This window comes from Carassius auratus, linkage group LG44F (genome assembly GCF_003368295.1).
Source record: "Carassius auratus strain Wakin linkage group LG44F, ASM336829v1, whole genome shotgun sequence".
NCBI classification, from domain to species: domain Eukaryota; kingdom Metazoa; phylum Chordata; class Actinopteri; order Cypriniformes; family Cyprinidae; genus Carassius; species Carassius auratus.
In genome coordinates, this window is record NC_039298.1 from 5275 (window position 1) to 22549 (window position 17275).

The following is a 17275-nucleotide window of genomic DNA, read 5'->3' on the forward strand; positions in this document are numbered from 1 at the left end:
AAATGTACAGTTTTTGGCTCTTCCGGGGGGTGCTACTGGGCCCCTGGGGGTAGAAGGGCAGTAAAACCTACATATATGTATTCTCCTCATCATGGACAACAAACTGAGCTGAGTCACATTTATATCTGACAGTTTTCACAGTCCTCTGTTTTCTAATTCTTACATCATTGCTATTATACCTTTTGACAGGACATTGTGAGGCCATCTGATGAAACATGGAAAAATTATAAAGAAATGTTTTGATAATAAAAATAATAGATTATTTATTTGATTTTTGAAGTAAACATCAATAAATATAATGGATGAACCCAACATGCCATTATCTATTCCCCACTGTTAAGCAGTAATCAAGGACAATGTATACACATTGTGATACTTCACTATTACACAAGGACAAATTCATTCATATATATATATATATATATATATATATATATATATATATATATATATATATATATATATATTACTAATAACTAATTAGCAAAAATCAGTGTAAAAATGTCCTCCTCACCCCCGTATCTTGCTCCTCAGGTACTGGACATCAGTAATGTGTGTGCTCTTGGTTTTAATGCAGTACAAGATCCACGTTGATCATTCCTGCTACATTCTCAGTTATCCCTCAAGTGTTTGTAACTATAAAGCCCATGGCACCATCTTGTAATGCAAAATAATTAATCTCGTAACTCCCTTTCTTTCACAAAACAATTGGCATTTGTTACTAAAATATAAACAATAATAACTTTCTGGTGTACTGATGTCCCAGATGTCATTAATCTGATCAAATATTTTTATGTCTTAAGTAAAAAATAATCCCAATAATGATTATGTAGTTTTTCCAAGTCTAAAATAAACACATATGAGCCTACCTAGTAAAATGATGTATTTAACAAGAATCTTCAGAACACAATATTCGTCATATTCATTTTATTGAAGCATAGACTATAAAGATGATAAAGTAGCATCAAGACAAATAAGATTCAAGGAAAATAATTATTCATAATCAAAAATACATTAACCTCATATATTAATCAGTTCACACAGATGAGTGATGAAATGTCCTTAAAAGTCACAGTCCCATCCAGTCAACTGTGATACAGATCATGTGATACATATAAGACATTTGATACTGTTTCAGAAAATAATGATTCCTTATCAACACATCTAAACTGGTTTCATCGTGATCTTCTCTCGTGTCTGGAAACAGCTTTTGGTTGATATCCAGCACTGATGTGGTGTAGCTTCTTCTCAGCCAGAAGATTAGATTAGATTAGATTCAACTTTATTGTCATTATGCAGAGTACAAGTACAGAGCTAATGAAATGCAGTTAGCATCTAACCAGAAGTGCAAGAATATAGTGTTTTATATACATAAAAGTGCAAAGTAAAGCTTTGATATACAGAATTTACAGTGGAGTTGCTATATACAATATTGATCAGAGTATATACAGAATATAAATATGAATGCAATGTAGGGATTGTATGTACATTATGAACAGAGCAAAGAAGAATTATATATACATTATGAATAGCAGGAACTTGAGAACAGTGGTAATAAATACAGTTGAATGAGTGTGCAAAAGTATAGTTTAACAATTTATTATATGCAAAATAATAGTAGTGCAATTATATTTATTGTAGAAATAGTTTACTGTGCTTGTACAGTAACAGCTTCAGACAGTTTATAGTGTAATGGATTTAACCATGTGCAGTCTGTGCAAAATATGAGTAGTGCAATACATGTATGTAAAGTACTGTGACCAGTGCAGTAAAAGAGCAGGTGCAGGTTAGATTGGTGGTGTGACGTTCAGGAGTGTCACAGCCTCGGGGAAGAAGCTCTTCCTGAGTCTACTAGTTCGAGAGCGTAGGCTCCTGTAACGCCTGCCGGATGGAAGGAGGGTGAAAAGTCCATGGTTAGGGTGAGAGGCATCCTTGATGATATTTCTGGCCTACCCAGACAGCGCTTCTGATAAATGTTCTCTATGGAGGTTAACTGGGTGCCAGTGAGATCTCTCAGTCCTAAGATCCCAGACCTGGTCAAAGTGAAACAAACAATCCAGATGAAGTTGTTTAATGGACATAGAGCTCATCTTATGTTCTGTGTGATTTTAGCAGGGTGAGTAACTATGACCCTTGTAGTACTGTACACTTACCATTCTTCAAGCTGTTTTAAGATCTTTTGAGAAGCTTTTTCTCTGAAGACAATTTACCACATCCTCTTCTTTCACTCCTTTCAAGAGCATCACTTGGTCAAAACCCCTCATTTGGTTGATGAGATCATCTGTACAAAGTAAAATTGTTAAAATACTGCAATAAACAATTTCATTATGCAAGAATTTAGAAAAAGTTACAGAGGCAAAGGACTTGCTCATGAGACTCCATTAGCATGTGTAGTTCTCAGAGACTCTAGAATTCATCTATTGTTGCAGTAAATGGGTTTTCTTCCTCTAGAATCTTTCTCCAGAGTTAATGACTTCTCTCACAAATGTGTTTTAGTCTGTGCAGTGTAAGGCTTTGCTCAAACCAATCAACTATCAATTCACAATTTATAACACAACATTCACAAAACAGTGAGATAATGTCAATTGGTGTTTATATCAATTAAACCACTTTTATGACACTTGTATGCTTTTAAGAATAACAGGTGGTGTTTTTTTAAAACTTTAGATTAAAAATGTTCCAGTCAAACTTTGCTAACATGCTATAATTATTATAGCTGTATCAAATAAAATAAAATAAATATAAAAACATTGGAAAGAATAATTACGGCTGACATGACCAGTCCTGTGAGAGATCATCATAAAATGTTGTATAACACAGCATTGCTTCAACACACACATACCAGAGGACTTCTGTTTGCTTGAGCACAAGATGACCATCTTCATTTCTCATCCTGAGCAAATCATTTCCTTGGTCTTCCTTCTCTTCTGTGAAACAAGATAATCTTACTCTGTGTGCAATGAGCAATATTGCTCATTAAACATATAATTAAGTTAATTTAAAGTAAGATTCAGACCAGAGCATTTGATGAGTAAACAAATGTACCTGGGAAGAGCTGATCGTGGCAAGAGTCGCTGAGTAATAGCTCTTTTAGTTTTTAGGAAGGTTTGTGAGGGTTGGCCCACCAAAAACTTCTGAAAAAGAAGAACAGCATTATCTGCAAACAATCCTGTAAGACAGAAAGAAAGGAAATATTATTTCATTACATGCAACTTATACATTACTATATACTTTAACTTATACATTACTTACATACATTATTTTTTAGACCATGAAAGCATTAGTGAATTATTAAGACTTTGATGTGGGACTGTATTTAGGGATCATTTTAAAGACTTTTCCCCTTTCCAGATACCCACACTTGAGGTCTTATTCACTTGAGAGTGTGTGTACATGAGACTGTCCCCGTTGTATAACACGGTCTTAATAATGCCAAAGCACGGTGTCCTTAACACACACTAAACCTCTCCAATACTGCTCCGGAGCACTATACAACGCTTAGTGTATCCCATCATGCATCATGTTTTGGAATTAATGTGAGACTTTTTGCAGGGGTTTAACAAGAGGTCACGCAACTTTCCAATGTTTGTGAAATATTAATTATAATAATTAGAAATTGAGACTAATTTAGTAGTAAAACAAAGTGTTGCATGTTTTCTTGGTGCACAGAAAAGTATATTTATTTTGTACATCATTTGTAACTTCTTTTTATCACTTAATTAGAAGCACCACAAAATAAATTGTCATCTTTAATAGGGCGCTAATTTTAGCGCTTTGGGTTCTAGAAAAGCGCATTAAAATGTATTATTAGGGACTATTGAAAAGACATTTAGAAGTTTCTTTTAAAATACAAAGTTGAAACGAACTTTGTCATGTTAAGATCGACACACATTGTGATCTTAATGCTCACTTGGGCCAAATAAAGGAAATGTGCAAAGATGGCAAGTGTGGGTATTTGGACCGTACAACAGTTTAAGAAACAACAAAATGCTGTGCAAATGATAACAACAGGAATGTTTGATAAAAGGGACAAACTATCACAGACCAACCTGCCTCTGCAGCTTTCTGTCTTCTCCATTTCTGAAGGAATACCTCTCCACAAACACCACTGGGGTGACTGCTTACTTTACGTCTTTTCAGCTAAAAAATTAATACAAGGGGAAAGAAAATAAAACAGAATTATATACAGAATGTTAATAGTGATCTGTGAGCAAAATATTTAAGATATAAACAAATATGAATTGAACTGCAAGATGGGAAAAATGTTTTTTTTTTTTTTTTTTTTTTTTACATTAAAAAGGTATTACAAGCATGGTACAGTAAATGTGATTACTGTAAAATAAGTCATATAAAAGCACATTAAAACACTACCATTACAGTGGTACAACTATAGTTAATTTGGTGATTAATGTGCTATTACTATACTACAGTAAAGCTACAGTTACTGTGGTAAAAAAACAAAAAACAAAAAACATGGTAAATGTCTTGTTTACTGGGTTTTACCTACTTTTGTAGGTGTCATGGTTACCATGATTTTACTACAAATACAGCTTACATCTTTGAACCTGAAATGAATATAAAACGGATCCCAGGTCTGTGGCACGTCACGTCACGTGACCGATAGAGTTTAACCAGTTAGCAGCTGTGTTCATTTAGTTAAACACAATGAAACTCAAAGACAGCCTCGGATGACCGATGTAATACAGAGAGTAAACATAAGGCGTTCATCTGATTAATAAAGAAGACAGAATACGTTTTAGGACAGGCATTAAAATAGCATATTTACTACTACTCACCATAGACTGTATAACTCACCCAACCTGCGGCTCTTGCAAACTGATGGAAAGTATCGCGATGTGTGCTGAATGAGACTTCTTGAACGTGATTTCAAAGCGATAAACATCTCATGTCAGTGACGCTAGAGGCGCTTGACCACGCTTCAGTTTTTGACGCTTTGGGGTTGACGCACAGCGCGTGATGCGCGTAGTGGGAGGGGCGGCGCTGTTTATTAATTATGTATTATTATTATTTAGGTTTTTCTGTGTTGATTTGCTGTTTATTAATATTTGTAAAACTATAACGCTAAATCTATCAACATTTATTTAGATGTTATCATGTATTCATTCATTTCTTTATTTTAATTATATTAATTCGGTCTTATTACAGGTGAAATATTACAGTAAGCCAGAACACGGGCCGAGCGGGGCTCATTCTAAACCCATTAGCGGACATTCATATCACAGAATCTGACAGCGATCAGAGCCTCATCAGCGACATCATTTTTAAGAAGCCTTTACAATAGCCTTAATAAAAACTTTTAACTTTAGAGTCTAAAGTAAAAAAATAAAAAATAAATTAAAAAAAAAAATAAATCTGTAGGCCTATCGCTAATAAATAATTTATTTATTTTTAGATATTTTTTTGTTCTTTTTATTTAAACTAAATTGTTTCTTAATGTGAAAATGTGTTACAGTTATGTGTCAAGGACTTGATATTGAATTCTGTAATAAAAAAAAAATTAAATCTAGGCCTATGAAAAAAAATAAAAATCAATGAAAAAGTAAAAAAAGAACCATTGCGCATTTTACAGCTAAAAAAGTTTTAATGTGTTTTTGTCACCAGCAATACAGTATGTTGCTCAGTTTTGTGCAGTAAGTTAAGCTCCGATTTTTTTTTTTCAAGTTTCAGTGAGTTTCTTCTGTTGACCTGTGAAAAATTAAATAATAATAATAATTAATCAGAAAATATTGTGCTGATGCACGAAAGATGCCTCCAGTTGAAATGCATTAGTTTAAAAAAACGTGCTGCAATCATGAAAATAAGGAAATAAACGTGTGCCTGCCACGAATAAATAGATTAAATTACGTGACAAAATCACGAACTGCCGTGAGACTGGGTTTCCGTGTGTGGACCACGGAAGAAGAGTGTCATTGACTTGCGTTAGAGTTATCCGTGATCTCAGCACAGACTCACTCCGTGCTCGTATCACAGATTTTAGTTAGGCTAACAGAATCAAAATGAATCTGTATGATGGCAGGACAATGCAATAGTTACAATAACAGTCAGGTTGGTCATGGTATTTGGTGTTGAAAAAAATAAATACTTCAAATGTTGCGTTTCCAGATGAGATAGCACGTCCATTGAGTGAGGTCTGTACTCCATCACTGAAACGATCCGTGTGTGGACCACGGAAGATGAGTGTCATTGACTTGCGTTAGAGTTATCCGTGATCTAAGCACAGACTCACTCCGTGCTCCTATCACAGATTTTAGTTCTGACTATAGCCAAAATGTGTGTAAAACGCCATCAAACTGGATTTTATGATGACAGGACGAGAAAAAATGCCAAGTTAATTACATGCCATTGCAACTAGTGTCGACGAAAAGCTTGTAAGTTCCTAAACAAGTGAGTGAGGTCAGGTTGTGGAGGTCCGTGCCATCACGGGACTTTTGTAACTGAAACAAACGTAATTTTTATGATGACAGGACAATGCAATAACTACAACAGCTGTCTGGTTGACGTCATTATGGCATTTGATATTGGAAAAGAAACAAATACTTCAAATGTTGCGTTTCCAAATGAGAAAGCACGTCCGTTCAGCGAGTTCTGTACTCCGTCATTGAAACGGGTATCCGTGTGTGGATCACGGGAGGTCAGTGTCATTGACTTGCGTTGGAGAAATATCCGTGGCCGGGTCACGGAATTTGGGGCAATTCCGTGATGGCTTCACGGATTTTGAGTTAAGGACCCGTGGACATTTCACGGAATTCTGTGAGACCAGGTTGCCCTGAATCATCTGTCACATCACTCCTCCACACCCTATGGCCTGAGCACTCTCTAAGAGCTGCTAGAACATTCACTTCTGTGTGAAGAACAATGCTCAATCTCTTTAACATCTCTACAGTGTTTTTTTTATTCAGATCAGAAACATTGTTCAGTATGAATCATTGTAGACTAAATTATCTTGACTACATCAGGTTACACTAACAAAACCTTTAATGGGAAAAATAGAATGTCTTCATGAAGGGATAGATCATACAAAACAAAGTCTTTGACTCACTCTTACAGTACAGTCATACCAAGAGTACCATTGAGGACCCAGAGAAATTACAGAACTTCGGTTTTAAGTCAAGAAGTGAGATGTCAAATATAAAAACAACTTGTAGGATTTACTTGATAAAATCATTGTAACAATTTGCACTAAATTTTTCTTAGTAAATTTTACTGCTGTAATATCAAGTACAACTTACTTGCCAGTATCAAGTGAAATTTACTTAACTCTAAATGTAACATTTGTGAAGACATTAAGTAAATGTTACTTAATTATATTTAACTTAGCAGGTTCTATTTATTAAAAGTAATTAAGTAAATTTAATTTTAAAATGTGAAAATATCAAGTAAATTTTATAAATCTGTTATATTTACTGTTATGAATTAATTAAGTAGATTTTAGACTGTCCATTTAACATTTTGAATTACTTAGTTTAATGAATTTTTATTACTCACTATTATTATGTAAATGTTACATAATTTTTTTCAGTGTTACCAAATAAATATAGTAATTTTCTCTGCATCAAATACTTTTCTCACAAATCACAAATAAATTCAATAAAGTTTAACAGTTTATTATGTCAACATTCACATATTCACATCAACTGATAAGTAGTTAAGGTACATTCAGTAACCTCTCGGATCATTTACAATAAGAATTAACCAACAATTTCCCCTAAAGAAAAGGAAAATCCATTTTACTCCATCCAACACATATCTGGGATTATATTTTCTCAAATACCCAATTAGAATCTTACAATTCACTTAAAGGGATAGTTCACACAAAAATCTAAATTTATGTAATTAATAACTCACCCTCATGTCGTTCCAAACCAGTCCAAACCATTTATCTTTGGAACACAGTTTAAAATATTTTAGATTAGTCTGAGAGCTCTCAGTCCCTCCATTGAAGCTGTGTGTACGGTATACTGTCCATGTCCAGAAAGGTAAGAATAACATCATCAAAGTAGTACATGTGACATCAGAGGGTCAGTAAGAATATTTTGAAGCATCGAAAAAACATTTTGGTCCAAAAATAGCAAAGACTACGACTTTATTCAGCATTGTCTTCTCTTCCGTGTCTGTTGTGAGAGTTCAAAACAAAGCAGTCTGGATATCCGGTTTGTGAACGAATCATTCGATGTAACTGGATCTTTTTGAACCAGTTCACCAAATCGAACTGAATCGTTTTAAACGGTTCGCGTCTCCAAAATGCATTAATCCACAAATGACTTAAGCTGTTAACGTTTTTAATGTGGCTGACACTCCCTCTGAGTTCAAACAAACCAATATCCCGGAGTAATTCATTTACTCAAACAGTACACTGACTAAACTGCTGTGAAGAGAGAACTGAAGATGAACACAGAGCCGAGCCAGATAACGAACAAAAGATTGACTCATCGGTTAACAACTTAAGTCATTTGATTTCATTTGGATTAATGTGTATTGGAGATGCGAACCATTTCAAACGATTCAGTTCGATTTGGTGAACTGGTTCAAAAAGATCCAGTTACATCGAATGATTCGTTCGCGAACCGGATATCACAAACTGCTTTGTTTTGAACTCTCTCAAAACAGACACGGAAGAGAAGACAATGCTGAATAAAGTCGTAGTCTGAGAGCGGACTAAATCTAAAATATTTTAAACTGTGTTCTGAAGATAAACGGAGGTCTTACAGGTTTGGAACAACATGAGGGTAAGTTATTAATGACCTAATTTTGATTTTTGGGTGAACTAACCCTTTAATGCAATAACAACATTCAAACCGACACTAAGTGCTCTTTATGCTCTTAAAACCGTAACACATTAAAACATTTCAAGAAGTAAAAATTAGACAAGATTTTGTAAAAAATATTTGAGCTGGAGATGTAATTTGGAGTCTACCAACAGCTTCGATTGTACAGCATGTACCATGTTGATAGAATTTAAGAGAGCAACTTCAACTATAAAGATTGCACTTTTGGGGACATCTTAACACCATCCAGGTCCAGGAAATGTTTCTGGAACACCTCAAAGGTGTAGCAAAGTGTTGGGGTGTATGCCAGGTTGAGGGCTTAAATAAGCCCCATCAGCAGTGTGCAAGCTTTAGCAGTACTGCCGCATGATAGACACATCGACTGGATCCTCTTGATCAGCACCATGGATGACCAGTATCTTAAGGGTATGTTCAGCGGCATCACTACAAGTGTCCTCCTGCATACAGTTTATAAAAAAGAAAGAACACAATTCTATTGAGACACAAATACAAAAGAGATTCATTATCAATGCAGAACGAACATGCTCGCTAAAAATTACTTAACATAACTCACATTGTTAAATTCAGTATAATGTGTTTTACCTTGAGTCAACATAAGTAAAAAAGTTAGTAGAACATTGCGCAAGACAGATGCAATTCACAGATTGTACCCATAAAATGAATGTTGTGCGAAACCATACATTGTGTGACTCTGCACCTTTACAGTGCCAGGAAACCCTTTTTAATACCCAGACTACGTTTAAGTTGTGACTGCACATAATTTGGACCATTGCTGAGTGAAAAATCTTCATGTTTGTGTCTTACTTTTTCACTTGCGCTTAAAAATGATTTTTATGACAAAAAAAAAAATCATGCTTTACCAGGCAATCTTCAAAAAGCTCTTCTTCTTTCTCACTGAGGTACAGGATAAGGCTGCGGATGACAGTTTCACGTCTGCTTTGGTACTGTCAACAGATTGATAATGTGTCAATACTGTGTGAATTACAAGCAGGAGGAGCTATATACCTGCATGCAGTTTGTCTGTGTGCAGTATTCTGCAGATTTTAACAAGTTAAATTTAAGTATTTAAAAATAAAATATATATATATATATATATATATATATATATATATATATCCCAATCCATTACAGTTTTATGACGTGTCAAAAACATGCATTTACTTATCTATTTGTCACATTTTTATATATTTGCTAGACATTTTTTTAAAAGATTCCCTTGTGTGTAAGTTTGAGAAATAAGAGCAGCAATATTATAGTATTATTACAAATATTTCTACTTGCCTGTATGAGAATGTTGCCGTGTCAGACCAGATAGATATCGCAACGCACTCCTGTACTGTTCTTTTACCTGTTGAGAGAAACAAATTGTGTCATTGAGATCTCATTTACATTGTGTTTTAATTCCTTTTAATACAGCATTGAACTTGTTACGAGTTTGTGCCTGAAAATGAATTGGCATGGCAACGAGGCGGAGACGCTTGCCGCCCATTGCGTTCAAATATAACGGTTCTTGCTTCATCTCCTAGACTGAGATTCACATGGATGAAGCTACTGATGCTAACCTCCCTCACTTAAGCCGTGGAAAGGCTGTGGTCTAACGTTAGGTTTTAAAAACATTAAATTTTATTTTCATTAAAAAGATGACCGTACCTTCATACCGCTAGCTTATTAAAATAAAACGGCTGTATTCATACAAGCACTTGCTGCTACACATCAATGTTTAACGTAATTAGTAGCCAAGTTCACCTGCCATCTGGGGCCGGTTTCACAAAGATAGACTTTGACTATGACTTAGATATAGTTGATAGTCAGACTTCAGATAGACATCAAATTCAGACCATTGCACGAAGCACTTAAGACTCTGACTATCTCAAGTAGGACTACACTGCAGTGCATTCTGGGTAAAATAAGACACTTTTCAAAACAAAAAACATGGCGGATCGAGTAAGCGCATTTAACCGGTCAGTTCAGTTTACCCCAGCAGAAAATATGTGTTTGTTGGAGGAGTATAATAGTTACAAGGACATTTTACTAGGGAAATTTAGCGGAGGAGAATGTAGTAACAAGAAGAAATGTTTAATTTGGAAAAAGATTTCCGCGACAGTAAACAGCATTAATCCGACCGTTGAGCGCAGCGTTAAAGACGTACAGAAAAGATATAAAAACATGGTGCAAGATGCCAAAAAGGAAATATTTAAGAGGAAATACCCAAAAACGGGAGGAGGACCCCAAGAGAAACTTAAAGACACCACTGAAATGGTGATGAATATATATGGTGGACAGTCGCCGATGTTCTGGGGGATAAGCGGAGGACGGGAAAGTGGAGTGTGTGGAGCCGTCAACACTGACGTAACCGGCGGAGTTCCCTCAGCCACTGACAGCAGCACCCCGCCGCCACATCAAGAGGAAGAGCCAGACAGTCAAGATGAGAATACAGGTAACAGCGGGTGATTGTTATAAATAAATCAGTTTGGTTTTTCCTTTTGCTTTATTGCCTTCGATTTGATGCTTATAAAGTCAAGTTGATGATGTATGCTAATATGAACCGGTAATAATGTATGCTAATGTGAACCGGTAAGCTTGCTATCCAGCAAATCATGTGAACAACGTAATGACTCAGCCTATAATAGAAGGAACCTACAAGTAATAAAATGATATGTTCTTATTTTTTTTAGTGACCCTGTCTTTGAATTGGGACCGAAGCGAGGCAGTGGTGGAGGAGCCGGCTGAGAGACGTGAGGGGACAGGAGATGAAGAGTCTGAGTCAGCGTCAGCGTCAGCATCAGCATCAGCTACAGCTACAGCTCCTGGTCCCATGGGTTGCACAACGGTGTTCAGAGGAACAACCATGTCAATGGTGCTAGACAAACAATACAGTAATCTTCAACTGGAAGAGAAGAAATTGCTGCTAGAGATTGAAGTTTTACAGCTTCAGAGAGATAAATTAAAATTAGAGCTTCACAAACAGTCGCTGGAGTCCTGAATATCTTTGAGTAGCCTACTAATTTATTTAATAATTTATTGAACGAACAGTATATCACTTGTTTTGTGAGTTAATAGTTTTTCAGTTTATATAGTAAGTTGTACTTTTAATAACCTTGAAGATTTTGATATGAATGAAATGAAACTTGAATGTAATTTATAGAATAATTTATTGAATGAACAGTATGTCACTTGTTTTGTGAGTTAATAGTTTTCCAGTTTGTATAGTAAATTGTAATTTAAATAACCTTGAAGATTTTGATATGAATGAAATGAAACTTGAATGTAATTTATAGAATAATTTATTGAATGAACAGTATGTCACTTGTTTTGTGAGTTAATAGTTTTCCAGTTTGTATAGTAAATTGTAATTTAAATAACCTTGAAGATTTTGATATGAATGAAATGAAACTTGAATGTAATTTATAGAATAATTTATTGAATGAACAGTATGTCACTTGAGAAACCTTAAAAAATAAATTTTTATATTTATTAAGTTGTTTGCTACTCATTTAAGCCTAATAGGTAAAGACAGACAACATGATTTTTTCAATGTTTCAGACATTGAAAATCCTGTCAACGTACATCTGACGCACATATCGACCAGTTCCATTCTGCTCCTCTAAATCTTCTCTATCCTCCAGTTCATTGAGATTGTCATCTCTGATATCCTCACCTTCAGGCTCAGGTAGCCGGAGATCCCTAATGATTAATTAGTTTAGAAGCATGTTGGTAAATAGTAATTCAATTAGGCCTATTGAAAATGGATGGCAATGTGGATTTTGTTTTTTAGGTAGGCCTACCTCGCTATGTTATGCAGCACTACAGTTGCACAGATGATGTTACACACTCTGTCAGGTGCCATTCGCAATTCCCCATGTAGGCAATGAAAACGCCTCTTCAGTACACCAAATGCCCGCTCTACAGTGTTACGAGTTGAACAGTGTGCTGTGTTGTAGTTTCTCTGTGCAAATGTAGTAGGATTCAGGAAGGGAGTAAGGAGCCAAGGTTTTAGAGGGTAGCCCGAGTCCCCCAACAGGACCCCATCGATAATGCCTTGCTCAAATGCTAGACAGAGTTGAGAATTTTGCAGAATTCGAGAGTCATGAAGGGATCCAGGCCAGCGGGCCACACAGTTGAGGAACCGGAGATCAGAATCACAAACAGCCTGAATGTTTAGGCTGTGATATCCTTTTCTATTGACAAACAAATGTTCATGAGCAGGTGGAGCCTGGATTCTGACATGTGTCCCATCAATTGCTCCAACAACATTGGGAAATCTTGCTATGCTGAAGAACCCTCTTTTGAGTTTGTTCAGCTCAGCCATTTGGTTTGGGAACTGAGGGAGCTTATTTGAAAGTGCCCTTGATACCCTGTATACCACCCGTGACACAGAAGCTTTGCTGAGACCCACTGTGTCACCAACAGTATTCAGAAAACTTCCTGTAGCATAAAATCTCAAAGCAGTGCAAACCTGTAGCAATGCTGGGATACTGTGGCTCCTTGAAGTGGCAGGGCTCAGTACTTCAGCTAATTCATCTGTCAGACTCAGTATAACTTCTTTGGGCAAACGAAACCGACTGATGAAGTCCTCATTATTATACATTTCCAGTAGGTTACTGCGGTCCCTAAAAACCCTTTCCCTTCTCATAGCTCTCTCCATAACGTTGTCAGCAAACCACAAATTATGAGCCATTTTCCCCTTTTCTCTTGGCTGTTTGTTTCTGCTGGTTGCCAAGGTAACAGAGTCTTAGACCTAAGTTAGCCTGGGGGTAAGGTGTCTAATTTTTTTGGTCTAAATTAAGTCAGTCTTTATCTTTGTGAAACAGTCTAACTTGCATTAGACTAGTCTATGAGTAAATTTTAGACTTGTCTAACACTATAGACCGGTCTGAATAGCTTTGTGAAACCGGCCCCTGGTAACGTTACTGCATTTTTCCAAACGTTCCTTCTTTGATGCAGACTTTGATAAGCTACGTGCTGCAAAATATTCAGTGGATATAAAATGACTAACGTTTAGTTAGACACTTTTAAATAAGGCTAACATTAGATAGGACACACACAGGCAGTCAGCACGTTAATGTTACGTTACATCGATTTCCTTACATAACGTAACATGACTGTTTGAGCTTAATCACGGCCAGCTAACATTAAATTACTCTTAAGTTAACCATACTGGGTGACTTTTTCTACAAGAACGCGGCTAACTACATTTAGTTTTGACTAACCATTGGTCTCAACTTGGACTGATAATGGCGGCGCTTTAGCTAAAGTTAACCTTATTGTGATTAAAACTTACGTTCAGATAATTTTGAACCGTAACGTCTATGCAATAATCAAACCATGAAAATGAACACATAGTTGTTATCACAAATCTAAAATAGAAAAGTCAAAACTTACCGAAGATAAGTCAGCCAAAAGTGACCGCCCAAACCGACCGACCGTCTCTGCCACTGCCAGAAGGATCTTGTTTAAAAAAAAAAAAAAGCGCGCGGATTCAAACGCACTTAGCTTTTCAGATTAAAATTTACTTAGTATTTTTAGGTGAATGTGCTGTCACCATAAAACATTAAATAGTACTTGTAAATATATAATACAATTTACTCTTTCTTCTCAGTTATGTTATTACATGAATAAATAGTGTAATTTTTAATTAAGATATTATAGTTCCAACTTAATTTTGATTTTACATTGTATAAATTACATTAATTAATGTAATAGATTTTACCATACCACAAAGTCATTATTTTCAGTGTAGCTAAACATTTAATATTTGAAAATTGTGTTATGATACAAATGTGAAACGACTGACAGTAATATCCTTGGATGTGAACAACTCAATTAGACCCATATTCTGTGTATTCTGCATACGATTAAGAATAAATGTGCAGTATTCTGAAGGAATTTAAAAAACTTGGTTACACTTTTCTGATAGCCTTTCAGTAAATGCACTTATCATTCTCAGACCTGCACTAACATGGTAAAAATATGTGGTGTTTGTTAGGACAGTCAGTTAGCCTACTGAAGTGCCCCATTATACTGTTTGAAAGGTAGTTGGGAGTCCCCAGCAACAGATTTACATGCATGCAAAGTAAAGAAACATTTTCTTATAATTTGCATATCTATTTTTGTCATGATTCTGCCCTCGTGTCCTTGATTTTTCCTAGTCTTGAGGCAGGATCATGACAGACCCTTGTTTTGTGTACAAGCGCATGGCCTTGTCTTTGGGCCATGTGCTTGTGTTGTCTCGTTCCCTTGCCCCGCCCCCCTTATTATCCCAGTCTTGCCGTGATTGTCCTATCTGTGTCACCTGTCGTGTCTTAATTGTTCCCCCTATTTAGATCTCCTAGTGTGCTCTGTCTTGCGTCGGTTCATTGTGTTACTTATGTGTTTCTCAGATGTGTTCCACACTTGTGACTGTATCCTGTATACCGTGAGTGTTTGTTTATAGTTAGTGTTTAGTGTCTTTATCTGGTCAGCCCTGTCTTGTTTGGTTATTTAGTCCTTACCCTAGGTATTGTTTTCCCCCTCGTGGGTTTTTGTTTTCCCTTTTTGTCAAATAAATCCTGTGTGTACCCGATTCCTGTCTGCACCTGAGTTCCTCCCTTACCAAAACCCTGACAGAATGAACCGACCACCAAGGAACTCAGCAGACAGGAGGCAATGCTGGATGGCATCAGCCAGCCAGCGAGATTGTTTTGAGGGCTCTCGCCTTGTGGTGTTCCGGGGGACCAGGGGAGGTCGTTCCGGAGCGAGCGGGCGAGAGGAGGAGCCCCAGAGGTCCCCACCTACCCAGCTGCCGGCGATCCCGGAGGGTCGTGTCCTGGCCGTGGCAACCCTGGGGGGTCAGGCAAGCCCCTCCCAGAGTCCTGAGGTGCCCTCCTCAGCCAGCAGTCTCCCCATGAAACGAGGGAGACGGTTTTCATGGGAGTCAACTTCTGAGTCTTCGGCGTCCGAGACTGCCCTGCCCGAGACCAAACTCCCCCAACCCGCCTCTGACCCAGCTGTAGCCTCTGCACCGCGCCCGAGGAGGAAGAGGAAGAAGAAGGGGCCTGCCGGTCCTGTGACCCTGTCTCCTCCCGTGCCAGCAGCGGAGAGCGCTGGCGTGCCCGTGCCAGCAGCGGAGAGCGCTGGCGTGCCCGTGCCAGCAGCGGAGAGCGCTGGCGTGCCCGTGCCAGCAGCGGAGAGCGCTGGCGTGCCCGTGCCAGCAGCGGAGAGCGCTGGCGTGCCCGTGCCAGCAGCGGTGGGCGTTCCCGTGCCAGCAGCGGAGAGCGCTGGCGTGCCCGACCCAGCAGCGGTGAGCGTGCCCGTGCCAGCAGCGGTGAGAGCTGGCGTGCCCGTGCCAGCAGCGGTGAGCGCTGGCGTGCCCGAGCCAGCAGCGGTGAGCGTGTCCGAGCCAGCAGCGGTGAGCGCTGGCGTGCCCGAGCCAGCAGCGGTGAGCGTGTCCGAGCCAGCAGCGGTGAGCGCTGGCGTGCCCGAGCCGGCAAAGAAGAGGGCAGTATGCAAGTCGGCAGTCGTGAGAGCGCAGGAGAGTGCCGCGGCCGACTCTGCAGCAAAGACTTTAGTTCAGTGTATCTCATCTCGTAAGGAGATGCCAATTGTCTTAGCGGCTAAAGCCTTTTCTGATTATTTGTCTAGTCTTGTCCGTATCCTAGAAGTCCCCGTCAGTCCTGTCTTGTCCTCAGACCCTGTCCCCAGAAATCCCGAGTGTCCTGATGTCGTCTCCCCGTGTCCCGTAGATGTCGTCTCCCCGTGTCCCGTGAGTGTTGCCCCGTGTCCTGCTGATGAAGTCATGTATCCTGTTGATGTGGCCCCGTGTCCCGTAGATTTCCCGTGTCCTGTTGTCCCCCCGTGTCCAGTAGATGTTGCCCCGTGTCCCGTAGATGTCCCGTGTCCAGTAGATGTTGTCCCCCCGTGTCCAGCTGTCGTCTCCCCGCGTCCCGTAAGTCTTGCCCCGCGTCCCGTAAGTCTTGCCCCGCGTCCCGTAAGTGTTGCCCCGCGTCCCTTGTCTGCTCCTATCATGTCCCCTGTCAGTTGTCCCGAGACCCCTCCCCGCCCCTCACCACCCAGACCTGCCCGTACCCCCCGTCGTCAGCCTTCGTCCTGTCCTCCTAAAACTTCTGCCCCACCCACTCACCCTGGTCTGTCCCCCATGAACTTTGTGGTCCCGCCTCCTCCCCTTCCCTGTTTGTTTTTTTTGATTTGTCACCCTAACCCTGCCGTCGTGTATTCATGTCTGCCTTTGTTATTATTTGTCATGTCTTGTTGGTTTGTGTCGGTGTCCCAGTCTGTCATGTCAGTCGTGTCCCGTGTTTGATGTTCCCTTGAGGAGCGTCTGGAAGCCGCTCCTTAAGGGAGGGGTTCTGTCATGATCCTGCCCTCGTGTCCTTGATTTTTCCTAGTCTTGAGGCAGGATCATGACAGACCCTTGTTTTGTGTACAAGCGCATGGCCTTGTCTTTGGGCCATGTGCTTGTGTTGTCTCGT

At 38.7% G+C, this 17275-nt stretch overlaps 1 protein-coding gene and 1 long non-coding RNA gene across 2 annotated transcripts; one reads left to right on the top strand and one right to left on the bottom strand.

Annotated features, from left to right (window-relative positions):
* Nucleotides 1-8683: 8683 nt before the first annotated feature.
* LOC113068236 (uncharacterized) lies at nucleotides 8684-14224 on the bottom strand. Its single transcript, XR_003279498.1, has 3 exons — nucleotides 14190-14224; nucleotides 9668-9751; nucleotides 8684-9244 (listed from the first exon to the last, which is right to left on the bottom strand). It is a non-coding gene; the product is annotated as an uncharacterized LOC113068236 (long non-coding RNA).
* On the top strand, nucleotides 10679-12246 carry LOC113068234 (uncharacterized). The gene is made up of 2 exons (XM_026240891.1): nucleotides 10679-11244; nucleotides 11483-12246. Exons 1-2 carry the CDS (start codon nucleotides 10740-10742, stop codon nucleotides 11788-11790), a joined length of 813 nt encoding a protein of 270 aa, XP_026096676.1. The 5' UTR covers nucleotides 10679-10739; the 3' UTR covers nucleotides 11791-12246.
* Nucleotides 14225-17275: the final 3051 nt, after the last annotated feature.

What these genes read in the sequence shown, in the direction of transcription:
- LOC113068234 (XM_026240891.1), top strand. Translation starts at nt 10,740, where the DNA reads ATGGCGGATCGAGTAAGCGCATTTAACCGGTCAGTTCAGTTTACCCCA. An exon ending in CAGTCAAGATGAGAATACAG is followed by an intron (nt 11,245 to 11,482) that starts GTAACAGCGGGT and finishes TATTTTTTTTAG; the next exon opens with TGACCCTGTCTTTGAATTGG.